General features: G+C 32.7%; 1 protein-coding gene across 4 annotated transcripts; it reads left to right on the top strand.

Moving 5' to 3' along the window:
• Window positions 1-232: 232 nt before the first annotated feature.
• LOC115994965 (putative E3 ubiquitin-protein ligase XBAT35) lies at window positions 233-8078 on the top strand. Of its 4 annotated transcripts, XM_031119325.1 has the most exons (12): window positions 233-417; window positions 502-654; window positions 753-867; window positions 1501-1581; window positions 1727-1815; window positions 1935-2026; window positions 2233-2314; window positions 4417-4519; window positions 4621-4695; window positions 5003-5088; window positions 6651-7352; window positions 7791-8078. In XM_031119325.1, the coding sequence occupies exons 2-11, from the start codon at window positions 553-555 to the stop codon at window positions 7317-7319; spliced, it is 1494 nt and encodes a 497-aa protein (XP_030975185.1). In that variant the 5' UTR covers window positions 233-417; window positions 502-552; the 3' UTR covers window positions 7320-7352; window positions 7791-8078. The 4 variants fall into 4 exon arrangements, with proteins under 4 accessions (XP_030975185.1, XP_030975183.1, XP_030975186.1 ...); XM_031119323.1 differs by lacking the exon at window positions 7791-8078 and having other exon boundaries at window positions 6651-7578; XM_031119326.1 differs by lacking the exons at window positions 4621-4695; window positions 7791-8078 and having other exon boundaries at window positions 6651-7578.
• Window positions 8079-12275: the final 4197 nt, after the last annotated feature.

A 12275-nucleotide genomic window follows, 5' to 3' on the forward strand; every position in this document is an offset into this window, starting at 1 on the left:
CATGGGTCCTACTCCTAAGTCCTAACCCAACTTCCATGGTTATTACCTTGATTAGTTTCTTTCTAATCACGCAATTTCTGACGTGTCACCACAGTTTCTTTGGCCAACGGTACCTCTCCCAACTCCTGAATTCAATTCCAAAAATTTCTAAAATAAAATTAAAAAATAAAAAGAAAAAAGACTTTATACACTGAGAGATTTTTCTTTGTCCTTGCCTCTTTGACTCTCTCAAACTCTTATCTGCTAAGCAATCAAAGATTTAAACCCAATTTTTCCTTAAAAAAAACCCAATTATTATTTTTTATTACTTTGTAATAATTTAATACCAAAGAAAAATACATACATAGATAGTATCTATATTTTTGTAATTCTATATTTAGGATTGGATTTTGGAGCAATCTCTTCGGTTAAAGTGTTGTAAGTAAACACCCTTTGTTCCTATTTATTAAATTTCCCTTAATAAAGCTCTCCCCTCTTACGATCTGTATATATTTATTCCAGGAAAAACAAATTCTTTCAAAAAACACAAAAAGTTACAAACTTTCCTGGAAAATGGGTCAACAACAATCCAAGGATGAGTTGCTTTACCAGCAGGTGAGTTATGGCAACGCAGAGGGAATCAAATCTCTTCGCAGAGAAGGTGCAAGCCTTGAGGTAATACTATTATTATTATTTGTTAATCACTATTTTCTCCATCAAATCAATCTGACTTTTTTTCAATTTTATTTAATATGAGTTTCCTGTGATTGCAGTGGGTTGATAGAGAGGGAAAAACCCCATTGATTGTTGCGTGTATGAACTCGGAGCTTTATAATGTTGCTAAAACTTTGATAGAGCTCGGTGCCAATGTCAACGCGTATAAGCCAGGTGAATTTTTTTTTTAAATTAGTTTTTGGGATCTGGGTTTTATTTTATTTCATTTATTATTGGTAGAAATGATACAAGTTGATTACTTTTTGTTCTGGGGTTTAGTTGTTTTTTGCTAAACTTGTGAAATTAAGAGAATTATGCTTAAAAGTTGGTAAGGTGAAGTGCCAAGAGAGTCTTGTAACTCAGTGGTATTGGCTGGTCTGCTTTACGAGGAAAATCAGGATTCGAATTCGAGTCCTGAATTCCCCTTCCCCCATTTGTTGTAACGATTGAATTATTTTAAAAAATAAATAAATAAGGAAAGCTAAGGTGAAGTTGGATTTTGGGTTTGAAACAACTATGTCCACTTTGTGTGATGACTGATAAGTGATACCCACTAAACAAACATTAAGAAGAAAACAGAGCCTTGGATGTTGCATTCTCTTCTGTTACTTTATTTAATACACGACACACTATTTGGCTAAACATGGTTGGTTTTTTTTTTTTAATGTTTAATGCTTAAGTTATGTGCAGAAACTCCTCTTTAGTACTTAATAGGTCATGCTTGCTTTTGTTAATTAGTATTTTTATATGTGCACTTGATTCATCTTGGATTCACTTCATCTGTCATTTTGTTTTAATGTGTTTTAGGCCGTCATGCTGGGACTGCTTTACATCATGCAGCTAAAAGAGGCCTTGAAAATACTGTGAAGTTACTACTTTCACATGGAGGTGTGCTGTACTACATTCGAATTAGCAAAGATTTTTTTTTTGTTGTAATATCAGTTGATTTTAAATCTTATAGTACAGTGAAAAATATCATTTTTATGGCCATTTTCAGTACATTAATTGATGATTTTGCTGTCATAAATTTCAGCGAATGCATTGTTAATGAATGATGATTGTCATACTGCTCTTGATGTTGCTAGAGTGAAGGGGCACAGCAGTGTTGTTCGTGCTATTGAGGTATACTAAAATTATACTGTATTTTCATCCTAATATTATACAAATTCTAGTGTTTGTCAAGAATTTTCCTTTCCTTTCCTTATCTTTAAGGCTTAAGCATCTTTTTTCTTGTTTTGTAGAGTCATATTTGTTTATTCTCTGGTTGGCTGCGGGAGTTTTATGGACCAGGTTTTCTTGAAATACTGGCGCCTGTGTTAGTCACAAGAAAAGTGTAGGTTTTGTGGGATATCCTGTTTGCTTATTTTTGTTTATCCATTTTCACTTATGCCCCCCCACCCCACACGCACACACACACACACACAAAAAGAAGCAAGTTGTCTTGGCTTTGTAATAGAGCCAAATGGCTAGGCTTTCATTGATGCAATTTGCAATTTACCCCCTTTCTTTATTGAGGAATTATTATTACATTTTTTGCAGTTGGGTTGTTGTTCTACCCTGTGGTGCTCGTAAACCTACAAAGCCTTTCAAGTTGGAGCTTGCCATATACCCTAGTATGCAGGTATAACAAAATTTTGCCAGAGAATTTGATTCATATAAGATGTAGTTTCTATATTTTTATACTTTTTTGACTTATGGCTCTGTTTAAGCTCTCTTATTGGGATGCTTATAAATGTAAATAACTTCTTAAGCTCTGGATCAAGTCTACTTAATGCTTTTGAACTTTAATAGTCACCTTCAGATTCATATTTGTCTTTTGTAAGTGCATTCCTCATTCCAATTAATATTGATTTATGTGTTTAGGCTTACAAATAGTTTTTCAAGTTCAATGTGGTTATTTTTAAAGATTTGCAGTATTAAATGCTTGGCGTTTGTTTTTCCCACTTTCCCTAGGATTTCAATTTTAAAAGTTTTTATATTCTTGTTCTTGGTTTCTTTTTGTTTGTGCATATATATCATTGAAGAGTTTCCCTTGGCATCAATCTATCCAACTTAGAAATTTGGATCAAGATTGATGCACTTTGTAAAGATCATATCTCAGTGCCAACCCTACTCTCAAATGTGCTATCACTTCTTGGTCTTCTATTTGTTCAATCAAATTGCAAATTTGCAAGGTCTTCCCCATCTTATGGGCATTTCTCTCACGAGTGAATCATGCCTGTATCATTCTCATGCTATAGCTATCCCCCCAAGGTACTCTAGCCTAAAGTTGGTGAAAGCACAAAAGCCTTCTGGATTGTAGGCACATGCCTGATTGAAGTAAAGCACACATTTTTTAAAAAAAGTAATAAATTTGAAAATAATTATTAATGGACTATTCAATAAAGTTATCAACTAATCTTATGAAATTTAGATATAGAATGTTATATAATTCTCTTGTACTTTACTAAATATACACACCAAGAATCAGCCTCCCAAAAATTAGAGGTAAGGTTACCTATCAAGTACCTCTCTCAGGCCTCATAGAAGCAGGAGTCTTGTGCACTTAGTAGTTGTAAGACCTTACAGAATATATACAACTATGATATTTGATAGCCATGATCAAATGAAGCACTTGGTTGAGTCAAAATTTACCCATGAGGCTTTATAAATTAAAAATAAATAAATAAATAACAATACCCTTGAGGCTAAGATAAAAAAAGCTCCAGAATGGTAAGTAGGGACTTCTATGCCTACCATAAGCAACGCATTGCAATCCTAAAGCATATAATCATCTTCCTAATTAACCATAGGACAATCAGCATTTTCATTACAAGATTTGTAAGCCTCAACATTGTTCTCATGTACTTCATCTAAATAAATAACCTCTCCCTCATTAGTAGTATTTTGTCAACTTGAATCCGTTGCCTCCCTAGTGACCTCATCCTTGATCCCATGTTGAATCTTTCATCTTCAACTCTAGCAGCTTGCAACATTACTCCATGTTAAGTAATTATCATCAAACACAAGATCGTATTCAACACATTCATTGGATTCTTCTTTTCTTCTATTTTCCCGGTTAACCACGCATTGCTATAATTTTATATCTTTCAAAGAAATTGGACCGTTTGGTATTTGTACAATAAATCAAGGGCCCATACCAATATTATTAAGATCTAATGGTTAAATTTAATACGTGTAGTGTATTTAAACAAAGAAAAGCACAAAAAGGCATACTCCATGCTTATTAAAAAAGCACAAAAAAGCATGCTTTAGGTGTGCTTTGCTTTAAGCGTAAAAAGCTTCATGCTTTAAGAACAGTTTTACAAATACAACCCTGGGCCATGGTTCCTCCTGGGTTTCATCACTTTCGTAACTAACCTTGTTTTAATTAGCATGCTTTTATATCGATTTCCACTTTAAGCCCTGTGTTATTAGAATTATGAGATACCATGGTCTTTGTTCCATTTTATTGAGTTTAAAATGAAGCAAATATAGGTACTTAAAAAAAAAGAAAAAAAAAAAAAGATGAAGTAAATATAGTTTATGAGAGTATACCAACTATGGATCTTGTGTTAGCTTTCACAGTTCTAAAATATTATTTGTGTTTTTAAGCTGTACAGTAGATTACTGTACCTAATACCTGTTTGAATGGTAGATATTATGCACTTTGTTATGTTTTGTCTCTGTTGTTGACTAATTGATATTGATCGTTTTCTCATAGTACAATTGATGAATGAGCAGGATGCCCAACCCCGTACAGTTATTGCATTATGGAAAACCAATTTGGAAGAACCAAAGCTACACCAGTCTGATCCATCAGTGATAATTCAAGATACCTCAACCAGTAATTTCTCATTGCTGACCTTTTCCCTTAGGGATGTTTGATTTGATGTCACATACATGTCCTAGATCCATATCTTAATTGAATTTTATGTCCATGCATAGTCTCAAGAGGCAGGAGGCGGAGACGAAGTCTTTACACCTCCCAAGAGGTGAGGTGTAGGTCTCGAACACATAGGCGTAAGTATAATGGTTGTTAAATTGTTCAAACCTATACTGAAATCATGAAATTGAACAAAACATTTCATTTTTAAAATATTAACAGTAAGAGAATTAAGAAGCTAAAAAACATAAGATATTATGTATTTTCCAAATAGTGTTGTAGAAGTTGGGAGTAATATTAAACCCATACCGTTCTCCAGCCTCAATTCATATTAGTCTTGCTTGATAGCCAGGGTAAAAATTGAAGTTTTTGTGTATGTTGCTGTTATGATTGTGGATTAGCAGTTTAATTTCCTACATTGATATTAGAATGCTTCTGTTTCAGAAGCCCGCATTAAGCTTGCACCTGCAAATGAAAGTGACAAGCAACAACTTCAGAGGTTTTGTGATGCATGCAAGGGAATTTCCCAGGTATTATGCACGCTTCTTTTATAGATGTTATGCTTCCCTCTGATGTGCCAATAAAAGTAGAACTCATACATGATAATTACATGAGATTATGAGATGATTTTGTTGGAGAAAAAGTATTTATGACTTGACATCATCAAAATGATTATATTGCCACGAATTGAAAATCTTTATGTTAAGTTTAAATATGGAAGCACTCTTTCCATAATCTGTAAGTTTGATGCTTTCCTTCAGGAAAGTCACAATAGATAATTATTCAATATGTTTTTTAAAACCATTATAACCATAATGCGTAAGGGCGTGGTGGCTGTGATAAGTGATTGGAATATTCCAAGATGAGATCAGACACTATCTATTTTGTTTAATGTTTCTGCTTGCCAATTTAACGTGCATTTATTAATTGTCGCCCTAATGACATAAGACATGATGGAAGTAACCCAATATGAAATAGAATTAACCTAACTGTACATTGAGTTTTCTTCGCTGTTGTGTTCAACAACAATTATTTGGCTATATTATATTTAAATAATGGGTGAGTTGTTGGCCGATAAGTATCATACACTGTTGTGGCGTAGCTGATGGTGACAACTTGAAAAATTGCATAGTGGGCCATGTCTCTGGAAGTCCAGTAGTAATTGAGGCTGTTGTGGTGAAAATTTTACTGCAAATATAAGATACCATGAGAGAGAGAGTGAAGATAACCAAATTGGCCCTCATTATTATCTAGTTTCCCTTGCTTAAAATATAAAATAACATTAATCTGAAATTTGTGGAAAAGTGAGTGCCATTCAATGTGATAAAAGGACATTTATGCCCTATCATCTACCTTAAGCTAATTTTTCCCTGTTTAGGCTTTCTTTGGAATTCAATTTTAGCTCAGAACTAGCATAGTCTTTTTAATTGGCCTTTCATGATTCCTCGTATCTATTAACCCTTAACGATACCCTTACCAATACCCTAATATAAGTTGCTTTGTAGATTTCCTATTGTTAAAAATTACTGTTAAGAATTGAAATTTTAACATTTCTTCTTCAATTACTTGTTCTCTGTCACATGCAGATTATAAATAAATAACACAACATTTCATGGTCTAACAGCTCAAAGTTGAGCTTAGCTGTCTTGTTTACCTCCTTGCTGCAGACATAATTTGGCCAAATGTTGTAATGCCTGACATTTATATATTTGTATTTGTATGAATGTGTGTGTGTGTCTTTGAGGAATATATTTCTACCTGAGTTAAAGAATAGAAATATGGTCCTACAGTCAAGCCTGTAGCAACAGAATGGTTGCTGATATCTATATTCTTGCTTAGGAATGAGCCTCTAAAAGTACTAAACTGATTTTTCCCTCTCTATTCTCTGATGGTTAATATTTTAATTAATATAAAATTCAGAATATAAATGTTTTCATAATTTTCACATGGCTAGGAATTTCAAAATATTACTCAAAAATTTCTTTTAAAGATCAATGATATTTGCCTCATTGTTCAGGTACTTGAATGGTTGGGACATTTCTTTTTTCTTTTCTTTTTTCATGTTAATGAATGAATGTTTGGAAAATTGCAGGGAGTGCCTCCTGCATTTTTGCGTAATAATCAGACCCCAGTAGCCACTGCACCGCTATCTGCTGAAGATTTTGAAATGGCAATGGCTATCAATGCCTCAATCCAGTCTGTTATGCAGGAGAGACCACCTATTCTTGATGCTCACCCTAGCTCTGAAGCAAGTTCATCTGTTAGTTGGAATAACTCTGCGAACACTAGCAGTCATAGTGGTTTGGATGTACCAATAGCCCCTGCTCCAAACACAAGTAGTTCTAAGAGGACAGTGCATGAAACTGGCCCCGAAGGCAATTCAAGTCAGCAAAGCCAGAACCACGACATTGTTACTACCACTCAAACAAATCCCACCCCTGATTCTATCCCTTCAGCTCCACCAATTGCTGATGGGATTATAGAAGATGGTCCTATTCTCTACCCATCAATTGATATCAGTCCTGTTGATGTGTCATCCCCAATTATCGAGGATGCACCTGGTAAAGCAGGTGAAAGGAAAGAGGATGGGGGTGCATCATCATGCGTGATATGTTTAGATGCTCCAGTTGAGGGAGCATGCATTCCCTGTGGCCATATGGCTGGATGTATGTCTTGTTTGAACGAGATCAAAGAGAAGAAGTGGGGTTGCCCTGTTTGTCGTGCCAAGATTGACCAGGTTGTAAAGCTGTTTGTTGTTTGACTATTGAAGCAGAATGTGGAGAAGCTCTAAATGGTTGGTGGGTTTTGGACGCCTTAATTTTGTTTATGTATTTCTATAAACAAGAGCAGTTTCTTAATTTTGGGAACCTAACCCGAGGGTTTCTGAATATATTGTTGCCTTGCACTGTGCTGTTATAAATATCACTTACCTTCCTTGCACTTTTGGGGCTGTAAAAACCTTTTTACCTTATATATGTGTGTGTGTATATATTGGCCACCTAAACATTTTCTTAGCTGCATGAACTTTAGCCTAACTCTTTTATAATTTCTGAACTGTTTAGAGGCAACTCCCAAGAATTAAACAATATAGTGCTGCAACCTCTAGGTCTAAGGGGAGGTCAGTGACATCTCTTGAGCTCAGGGGCAAGGCTTAATATATTGACAAACCAAGATGTGGGATTCTAAGGTGAAAAAAAAAAAAAAAGTGATTTCATAGCTTTCAATTGTGCAGATGAAAAAGAAGTTACAGTTGGAGACAGATTAGCCTTCTGCAGTAATAATTACTGAGCTAGTCAGCTTGTTGTACTAGTAACAATACACTTGCAGTAGTACCAGTGAAATCTAGCATCAAGCAGGTGTGTTAAAGAGCATGATTGGGATACCCTTTTTTTTTTTTTTTTTTTTTTTTGAACTGCATGATTGGGATACATGAACATGAACAGAATTTGAAAAGTATAATATAGTTCTGTACAAGATTCTTGTGTTGTGTAATATATGCCATGGCCTAGTGTGAAAGTGAAACCATAAAGATTGAGATGTGTTCAGAACTGTTACATCGATTATAAATGTGTTACTGTGGAGCATCAATATTTTGTGGTGGTTTATTGCATCAACAACAACAAGAACGATAATGACAGGCACAGCTACCAGGAGAAGAAGCACGACCACGGCGAAGTCTATATCATAGGGGGGTCCCTAAAACTCTTTCTTTCTCCATTGCCATGCCTACTCTACGAGTTGGCACTTTTAATTAAAGCACAAAATTCAAAGCAACCACACCTTGCGTACCTTATAAAATAAAATTAAAAAAAAAAAAAAAGACCAAATTAACAAAGCCATGCTTTCTTTAATAAAAGCTTATATTGAGGCTCATGAATGTCGTTGTAGCTTCCCATCAATTTATGAACACTTTTCATTATTCCATCACTTACATATACTTTAGGTTTTATACTTTGTGTATGTTCATTAATCAAAACACAATAATCATTTTGCTTTCCAATAATTTCCTTTTAATCATATAATTTCAAATTATATATATATATACACATGCTTTTGATCAAAGCAATAATACTAGAAAACACTTATATGGCACAAGAATAAATATGTTTATTATTTTTAGCAATACTATGGGTACACCCAATATTACAATATGTTAATGTTATTCATTATAAGTGGTCGACTAAAAGTCAAGAGTGAGTAAAATGTGTCTACTTGCAATCAACTTCATCAATATGATTTTAGAATTATAAATTATTCAAATTTTTAAATGTGTATCCCATTCATTGGGATTATATTTTTGACTCATCGTTTAGTCATAGTTTTTTTTTTCCTCCCCCTTTTCCCATCTTTTTGTTTATTTAGCTTATTTAGTGTGTGCACGCTTAAGATTTTTCATTTTTAGTTAAAATCATATTTTATTCAATTTATCTTTTGAAGTCCAATAAACCAATGAAAATATCAAAATACCCTATCAAACAAGCACTAAGGGAGTATTCAATTTTCCGCTTAAATTTGGTTGCACATAGATCAGTAATGAAAAAAAAATAAAGAATAGAAAAGAATAAGGAAAAAGTAAACAAAATATGGAAAAATAAAGAAAAAAAATTTTATATTGCTCAACAACTATATCTAATTTATTCAATTTGCTAATAAGTATATATGCTTTTATCCGGTGCTGGGGCTAGCATTTGACTTCAAGATGATGAAACCTATAATTACATACGTCTCCATACACCTATAGACAAACATATTTTTATACAAATTTATGTATGATCACAATCACAAACATTATATATGCAATACCTAAGACCAATCTTTACAATGAATATTACGCTGTAATTTAATGTTAAATTTCTCATACAAGATAGCATATCCATTATATTGTATCTATCTGTTACTTTTTTTTTTAATCTATATAATTTTTGTGTTGTAATTTTTTCATAGTAAAAAATTTCACTTTTAATTTTCATATAATGATTTTGGTAATTACATAAACCTCAACTACAACTTATATAATTTTTTTTGTTAAACTCATAAAAATAATTAAACTTTTTTATACCATATAGTCATTGTGCGTCTAAAATTTTTGAGTTTAACTTGAAAAATATATATCAATTTGTGAATTTTATTATATAATTAGTTTCAAATTTTATTACTTATAGTTTTTTTTTTTAAATTAATAACTTACCACATAAATAATGAAGTCCTAACACTTTTGAAAGGTAACCATATATATATATATATATATATATATATATATATATATATATTTTTTTTTTTTTCTCTTGAATTAAAACCTTTGCCTTTTTCTTTCCTTTTCTAATTTTATATCCTTATTTTTCATTCATAACTTTTCAACCCTAACAAACATTGATATAAAGGGAAATATTTTCTTTATATTTTTCAATGAAACTTGATATATATATATATATATATATATAAACATAAAATAAAAATGAAAAAAGGTGGGCAAGTTTTGGGTGGGGCTAGGGGGCAATTACCCCTCCCCCCTCAACAACCTCGGTTCCGCCCTTACTTTTACCTTTATGTTTTGATGTGTGTGTTTAGAGAAATTGAGGTGGAAAGCATTAGTTATTTGACAAGAGTTTGAGGGTATATTGAAAAGGAAAAGTTAAATCAACCTCAACATCTCAAATAATTACTAAATCAACCTTAACTTCTCAAATAATTGTTCTTACTCTAGAAGCGATACTCTTTCTTTTCACATGGTAATGAGTCCCACTAACTAAATAATTGGTGGGATTTACTGTTCCTGTGAAAGGAGGGAATCTCTCTCTCTCTCTCTCTCTCTCTCTCTCAAGTTCAATTAGGGCCGACAAAAAAAAATGTAGGTCCCTTAAAAAGTTATCCTTCCACATCATCCCAATTTATTTTCTCGCTCATGTCAACTAAACACAGGAAACCTACTCTTTTGTCCTCCTCATCTTTCCCCTCCCTTCTCTTTCTTCCTATCTAAACATCAAGTTAATTCTATGAAAGAGATATTTGAGAAATGTTTTTATTAAATACATTAAATCACAAATCCATAAGTTTTCAGCTCATGCATCCCCCCTCACTGTATTTGAACCCAAAAAAAAAAAAAAAAAAAAACATTTTTTAGACAAAATTTTTGTAACATAGTGAGAATATATCCAAAAAAAAATTTATTAGGTAAGCCCGATGAGAAAACATTATTTTCCTAGAGCTTTCTCAAGATCTATCTAAACTTAAGGTCAACACAATACAGTTTAAAACCTAAGCCAATAATTTTTAGTAGAGTTTTTTTAAAAAAATTAAATTAAATATCAATTAAATAATATTTATTTAGTTTCCTATAGGACCCAAAAATATTGGGTCCTTTTTAGGAGTATAAGAAATAATGCAAAACACACATATTATTTTTCTTTTGAAAAAAAAAATCATCATCATCCTACAAATTACATTTGATACGATTCTGTAAGAAATAAAATAAAATAAGGGGCCTCGAGGATCCTTTCATTATATTTTGAGAGCATAGGGTGTCTTAGGCCTAGGCCTAAGTGGGCTAGGACTAAAGCTTTCACTGTGACTAAACTCTGGGAGAGTTTGTAAAAGGGAATCGAAAATTCTGACTGGGCATGCATCATGGCCCCGCTTTTCCTGCCTTGACTAGATTATTCAGTACTGACTATGTTGAAAATCAAAGTTATTTCACATCATATGATGAAAGAAATAATACATTAAAGAGTTAGTTCAAACACCTGATTAAACTTTCTTTTACCTTCAATGAATACAGTACATCGAGGTGTACAAAAATTCTTTTTTAGTTCATATATAACATATATCTACTGTCTACTGATCAACATGGTACCTGAGCACCACAACAAAGGAAATACTTCAAAGATCGCTGTTTGGGGTAGAATGGAGAGGACATTTTGATTCATTAAGTACTATGCATTAAAAAGTTCCATATATTTTATCAAAAAAAAAAAAAGTTACATATATAATAAAATATAAATAAAAAGACAAAAGGAGGAAAAGAAAGCAAACTGAAAACAACTTTGATTTGACTCAATTCAAACCTAAGCTGTTGCCTCTTAAGGCATACAGTAAAGATACATACCTATATATATAGCATTTGGTAACAAAATCCAAGGTAATGTCGGTGGGTTGTAGGGTACCCTAATAGCATGATTTGCACTTTCCATGTAATCTCTTATCAAGAGGTTGCTCTTTTTGAATGTCATCCTCGTACTATCAGCAATTTGCTGTGGCAGATGGTTACGTTTACTCAAACAGATTAAACTTTAAAGTCTGAGTAACTCAGGGAAAAAAAAAGTCCGAGTCAAATATTAATTGAGTGAAAAGGTAGATAAATAAATAAAGGATTTTGTTAACATGTGACTTAAGCGTACAAAATTTTCATTAATAATTTTTTTAATTTTTAAAAATAAATAACTTAAAATATGCCTTAAAACACACATTAATCAAATCCATAAATAAATAATCGCATGAATGAACTGGAATATATTGAAAAGCTAAACAGCAGCCACAGGGGCTGTGTAGTTACAAATCCGATTACAAAAAAGACCAGAAAGATCTTGCATTAGCAGTTGCTACAAACCACTGAAATTTCGTTTTAATACATTTAAAGAATGTACGTACATTTAATATATTGCAGGACCCACTGACCCAAAGTCACTAAAGTGGTGAAAACTTTTTACTGCACAGAAACATA

Source organism: Quercus lobata, chromosome 6, assembly GCF_001633185.2.
Source record: "Quercus lobata isolate SW786 chromosome 6, ValleyOak3.0 Primary Assembly, whole genome shotgun sequence".
In the NCBI taxonomy this organism is placed as follows: Eukaryota; Viridiplantae; Streptophyta; class Magnoliopsida; order Fagales; family Fagaceae; genus Quercus; species Quercus lobata.

What these genes read in the sequence shown, in the direction of transcription:
- LOC115994965 (XM_031119325.1), top strand. Translation starts at nt 553, where the DNA reads ATGGGTCAACAACAATCCAAGGATGAGTTGCTTTACCAGCAGGTGAGT. An exon ending in GAGAAGGTGCAAGCCTTGAG is followed by an intron (nt 655 to 752) that starts GTAATACTATTA and finishes CTGTGATTGCAG; the next exon opens with TGGGTTGATAGAGAGGGAAA. An exon ending in CCATATACCCTAGTATGCAG is followed by an intron (nt 2,315 to 4,416) that starts GTATAACAAAAT and finishes ATGAATGAGCAG; the next exon opens with GATGCCCAACCCCGTACAGT.